Source organism: Electrophorus electricus, chromosome 11 (genome assembly GCF_013358815.1).
Source record: "Electrophorus electricus isolate fEleEle1 chromosome 11, fEleEle1.pri, whole genome shotgun sequence".
Lineage (NCBI taxonomy): Eukaryota > Metazoa > Chordata > Actinopteri > Gymnotiformes > Gymnotidae > Electrophorus > Electrophorus electricus.
Genome location: NC_049545.1, coordinates 18,038,498 through 18,044,726, shown reverse-complemented (window position 1 = coordinate 18,044,726; position 6,229 = coordinate 18,038,498). Strand labels below are relative to the sequence as shown.

General features: G+C 39.6%; 1 protein-coding gene across 10 annotated transcripts in view; it reads right to left on the bottom strand.

Moving 5' to 3' along the window:
- ppm1aa (protein phosphatase, Mg2+/Mn2+ dependent, 1Aa) overlaps positions 1-6,229 on the bottom strand; it is a 39,137-nt gene that overhangs the window by 30,361 nt on the left and 2,547 nt on the right. For all 10 annotated transcript variants that reach the window (XR_004776652.1, XR_004776651.1, XR_004776650.1 and 7 more), the window contains exons 3-5: positions 4,756-4,873; positions 4,435-4,546; positions 2,678-2,735 (exon numbers count right to left, since the gene is read on the bottom strand). Coding sequence is in view for 7 of the 10 variants with exons in the window: in XM_035531496.1 (XP_035387389.1) it covers positions 2,678-2,735; positions 4,435-4,546; positions 4,756-4,873 (288 nt within the window). In the remaining 3 variants the exon portion in view is untranslated. The remainder of the gene's footprint in view (positions 1-2,677; positions 2,736-4,434; positions 4,547-4,755; positions 4,874-6,229) is intronic.

The following is a 6,229-nucleotide window of genomic DNA, read 5'->3' as shown; positions in this document are numbered from 1 at the left end:
TGTGTGTGTCAAATAAAGGGAAATTATGTTTACAAGGTGGATTGCATTGCAATGAGTGACAGGTAGACTCAATGTGATCAATGGATGAAATTCAGATGGAGGTCTGAAGCATTTCTGTTTAAAAAAACAAACAAACACACACCACCACCATATATATCTATACTGATTCAAAATTGTCAAGTTTACTAGGTAAAAAAAAAAAAAAAAAAAAAAAAAAAAAAAAAAAGAGTTTTGGACAGAGGTCCTTCATCAGCTGTGCAACACTCTCCCTCACCCACACACAGAGCAAGATGTAATGCGAAATTTTATTTCTTGGATTTGACCGAGGTCCTGCTATAAAAATTATAAAGTCATACACACTTGATTACTTGAGAGGATTTGAGAAGTTTACTGACATACATATTTCAAAAGCAAAAAATGACAAAGAATATTTTCCTGGAGACATGTGGCCCTTAAAAATTACAGTGACCTTTAATGATAATCTCACCGAGTTCAAAATGACAAAAACCTTCTCTCAGCTGCATAGTTTTTGCCAGAATATAAACTTTTAAACACTTATTTAATTCTGAAAGACAAAATTAACACCAAACCGTTGTAAACAACACAAAGGCCACACTTCCAAGAAGAAGAGTCCAATAGGCTCTCTAGAAAAACCCAGTACCATGCTACCAAAATGCATTAAAAAAATATACATAGTTCAACTACACAATAAAGAGACTAAAGCTTACTACAAAGAGTCTTTTCAAAACACAAGCCATACCCACAAGGAAATAAAACATTTCATATTAAGCACTCTTAAAAGCCACGCTATCACAGCATCGACTGCTGCCATTCCAAACCAGCAGGCACTGATAGTTTAGCGTGTTGTTTAAAATCCTAGTCTCCTCCTGGGACATTATCATGCAAATTACTCAGAGAATTTACTTCCATTAGAGAGGAACATTGTGCTAATTGCAGCATGAAAGCTGACCTCATGACAACACCACTGATGTCACACCGTTGGTCTATGATCCACTAGCTGGGCCTATCGTCTGCTCTCTGTGAACCCACCCCTCTGATTTACGCCGAGACGAAAGGCCTGCATGTGCACTGCCATGGCCTGCTTCTCCCAGCAACCAGCAAACAAAGCCAAGTGTGTGATGACACAGGCCAGTTCTCAGCGTTCCTCCTTTAAACAGCCTTTACTACAGCATGCAGTCGCAATGACTTGGGGTGTGATTAAAAAAAACAACATACACATCATAGTGTGTTCTGCGATGTACGATGCATTTAGAGTTGGGGACAGCACGTGAACAACGTTTGAGTATATGAATGTGAATACTGTCGGAAATGCAATTTAGGTGTTATGTACATAAAATATATGCCTGGCACATATTTTACTTACATTTCTTTTAATAAGTTAGGTGACCTGTTAAAAATGCTTCTTAGTGCCGTGTCTAATTCTTTCCGGAAACTAATACGTTTGAGCTTCAGCTATTAAAAGCATTCGTACATTCATATTTTTTGGCCAACATCCATTTGTGTATGGCCAGTAAACACTTGGCTTCAGGGCCTATACAAAGTCTTTGCATAGTCTATGCAAAAAACAAAGAGAGAGAATATGCAATGTTTTTTCCTCTATTATTTGTACATGATGAACAAGATTAAATTCAAACAAAATGAAACCCACATGGCCACTGAAAATTATTACTTAGATATACCAAACCACCTTGTTTTTTATCTCTACAAAGGCATTAATGCAATAAATTAATAAATAATTGTTTAATTAATAACCATTTATTAAAATGTCACTTGGGTAGTGAAAACATTTAAAATGATAAAAGAAAATGACAACCCAATTAAAATCCACCAGCGTTCCAACTGTGGGGGGGTTCAAATTAGTTGTGAACACGTCACAGTGTTTAGAGGACACTCTGCTGGTGTCTGGACTGACTCAAGGTCAGAGAACTCATGTCTAGTTCATCACTAATGCCAAAACCTGGCTTCCCTCGACTGCATTAGAGAAGTGTGCTCTACTTAGTCTTGTAACTCTGCAACAATATGTAAAAACTGAAAAAGAAGGCAAACCCTTTTCTACATTTTGAAAAGGCGTGTGCACTGTTAGTACTGATCTATCAAGGATTTACTTAAATAAGCAATGAATTAAGATCAAATGCATGAAATCCATTTCAGCCATAACTATCAAATGTAACCTGCAAAAGCAATGTACAGATCCACTGGCAAATCTCTTAGAGAACATTGAAAAATACCAAAAGTCACTATAACTCCATAATTACATATTAAAATCACTGCTTTTGTGAATGGGGTGTTACTGCATACATTTATGAAATTTCATTATCTTAGGAATTTTTATGAAAATTAAATAGTTTGTTTAATGATGAATATTTTAATGTGAAAGAGGAATGTAGATAACGAATGGAATGGTGGAAATAAAGTGTAGAATTTTGTTCCTCTGAATAACTACAAGATAAATATATGTTAGATGTCTTCCCCCCCCCCCCCCCCACACACACACACACACACTCCATAATTACTGATTGAGGAGACCAGTGCCACATCATTAACCACAGTCCACAATCATTAACAACACACATGGAGAAACCGACACATGCAACAAACAAGCAAACAATGTTTAGCAAGCGCACACACATGGACACACAAAAGTTGCCATACTCACTGTGTCCTCGCTCCTGTATGGGTTAAGTTTGTTATATACTGCTTCAATAACGCTTCGCCTGCAAAAATAAATAAATTACAAAGCAGTTATGACTCTTCTTTATACATTCTCCCTCTTGTCATTTCTAGCACTGCAGACAAACAAACTAATTAGGTTATGATTACATCTCAAAAAATGTCTGCCACCTCTTGAATGGCTTCACATTAGGGCTGTATAATAGTTAAGCAAACAGGTATGGTATGCACTTAAGAGTCTTGCAGGCGACAATCAAAAACTGCATGATGTTTCTAGCTTGAGATGGTTGAGAGGGCTCCCACGGCCTTCTGCGTTGGGGCCAGCATTCACTGTGTTGGAGGGGGATTGCATATTCATGTACTGTTTCAGCAGCTGTGGACGAGTGTTTCCCAAGCCTGCTGCCGTAGGATCCGAGCACTGCTGTGCTACCAAACCCCTATGAAGGGCTGGGTAACTAGGCTCATGCAGAAGTGCCAGCACACCACTTTTTTCTGTATTTGACCATACAGAAGCTCTGAGGTTCGACAGATACTGCTGTTTGTTTAAAAAAAAAGATTTTAACGAAAAGCTTTTAAATGAAAGTTTTGAAATGAAGCACTTCATTTTTAGGCCACGACACTCAGTCCATCACATACTCTACTTCCCTAAAGGAAGAAATACATCACCAAATTTTTACAAGGCAAGAACCTATAGAAAAAATATTCACTTTTATTAAGCAATTCTGTGATATTTCAGAGTAGAGTTTCCACAGGCTGGATTCTGTTTTTTTTCTTAATTCCAATATACAGTCCAGCAGTGTCAGATGGAATCAGCCAGATCCAGAAAGCAGGTATCGGTTTGGGTGTCATCTGTAAAGCAAACTCTAGAATATGCAGCACAGGGTTGGGATTGGGGAATACTCCAGAGAGCTCATGCTGGCAGTGCCAGCTGCCTTAAATCTGCTCTGGGCACTGAGCAAGCTTGGCCCCATCTCCACACAACTCTCCATCCAGGTCACGCTAACTGCCCACGTCTGCTCGTTTCTGCTACCGGCAAACCGCTCACCAGCGCAAGAGACCTGACAACAAACAAGTGACTGAGCAGCTCGGCCTGCGCAAGTGTACTGTCTTCCGTGTGCAGGGTTTAAAAACAGAGAAGCACGCCTCGGCTTCCTCCACTTTGGTCTGCTAGCTGTGGCATGTGGGGTGGGGAAACAGCCCAACTCTTGTGCAAATTCACCACACAGCCTAACCCCAGCCCTAGCATGACGTGTTTGGTGCTGCACCCATCATGAGAAGTAGTCTACATTTCCCTGCATTCATTTCCCTAACAACAAAAAAAAAAAAAAAAAAACTGTTTAGCTTGCAGCAGTGGTGAGAATGATATGCTTCCACCACTCTGAAGTGAAGAGTGAAGTTTCCATCTCTCAGGGGGAGGAACAAATGCTGTTTATTTTTAACATAACTGCAGGCTAACTGTGACATTCAAACACCTTATGACTAGCAATTAGTTTAATTTTTCCAAATCAACTGAATGGCTGGTTTACTCAAAAATGTATCACCATTAAAACACTTACATATTTTTTGTACTGTCACTGTAATGTGTATTTGCAAAATATGTAAAGAAACAGCACTGCATACTGCACTGACTGCAAGTTATGCGTGCAATGGTAAGAACCGTGTGTAAGTGTGGATGAGGGAGAGAGAGAGAGAGAGAGAGAGAGAGAGAGAGAGAGAGAGAGAGAGAGAGAGAAAAAAACCCACTTGCTGGCAAGTTCTCCTCCAGGCGGTAAGTTTGGGATGCTCTCAGATGCTAACATGCGCATCACGTGTACAAGGTCCGGCACACCCTCATCACCCTGCTTCTTAAGGATCTCTGCAAGGAAAGAGAACACACCGCCATCATTTGAATTTGGAATTGTGACATCATGATTATGAAACAGGTAGCAATTCCTGAGGGGAAACATTAAAATATCATACATTTCTCCATAAGCCTTTTTCGAAGCATTCCTTATGCATGTGCATTTCTAAGAACCACGCCATGCTTTAAGAGTGGTCATTTAAGCAGCATTCCAAGATTCCTACCCTCTACACGGCTCTCCAGATATTTGTCAAGTTCGGACTCTCTCTTCACGGCCTCTGGTGAAACCTTGGGTGCCGCGTTAAAACACACCAACACAACGCTCATGTTGTCTCTGCTCCCCTGAATTGGCACAGATTGGGGAGAAGTATTCAGTGTTATATTCTGGTTAGGGTTTGTCATTAACATGCACCAAGTCACCCACATAGTTTCGATCCGAGAAACAGCCCAAGAAAAAAAACCTTTCCATTGCTCCCCAGACAAATTAGATGAAGCTTATCTGCTGTTTCCATTACAAGGCTCATGCAGCATAAGCATGCTACTAAACTGGTCAATTAAGAGGATGATTTGATTTTAAAGCACAGAGGCATGAAACTGTGGTAAAGTGCACTTTTGGTGAACAGAAAGTCAGGCTTCCAAATGTAACACCCATTGTAGAGTTGACAATTGTCAGACTACATACTAAGGGAATGCCATGAAATTAACTCGCCAACTGTAGTAGACATTCCCGATTTACAATACAATATAAGCCACAGCAATCAAAACTTCAGTTGCCAAACTCTTCATTTACTTGCAATTGTTACATTTACTTATTTGTTCAAGTTTAAAATCAAATGCAGAACTGGACATGTCAAGAGAGACTGTACCAGGAAGTCCCAACATGCCATCAGCTCAACTTTCTATTAGTGTGTTTATCGCAAGGTGCAGATCTTCAGCCATGAATAAAGGGCTGTGTGGCAGTCTGACAAAGATGTTCCTGATCTTGGGTAATTTAAAAGTAAAATGACTCAAATTGGATCAGTCAGTTGAATATGAAATAGCAAGAGGAATCAGGCTGGGAGGCATTTTATGGGATGCAAGTGTCAGACTTCACCAGCAGACAAGCGTCAGTCTTATTTGGGGTGCTGTGCTATGAAGTAGCTTACATCAGTGCCAGGCCAGAAATGAATTACATCTGCTGAATTAAATCATATTAAAAAGGATGCGTTTTCAGAGCGACAGCTTTAGGAATTCAACATTGTATCTTCTTTGCAAAGTTTGACCTGCGAGCAAAAAGCCTGCTCACCCAGAACATGGTTTAGGCTGCCATATCAGGATTAAACCACTACAAAATGAATAAATGCAGATTTACACAACTATCAATATTGTAATACTGACATCATCATGAAACTGACAGTGTAACATAAGTTTTCCCAGTTATGTAAATGGTGTCATATGGTATCGTCAATATCTTCACCAAGTCAGATATTCTTCTGTCTCAGCATTTGGTTTCTCATTATCATAGGAAGACAAATGAAACCATCAACACCTCTTTACTTAATAGAGGAACGTTATCTCTCGAAAAACTGGGAGTGACATTTAAATGAAATGCACCATCCAATGCTACAGATGACATGAAAATAAACAGACCTGAACCCAATGCATGTTGACTTAATTACATATGTCTATCTGTGGGATGTCTCAAGTGTGTTAGACCGT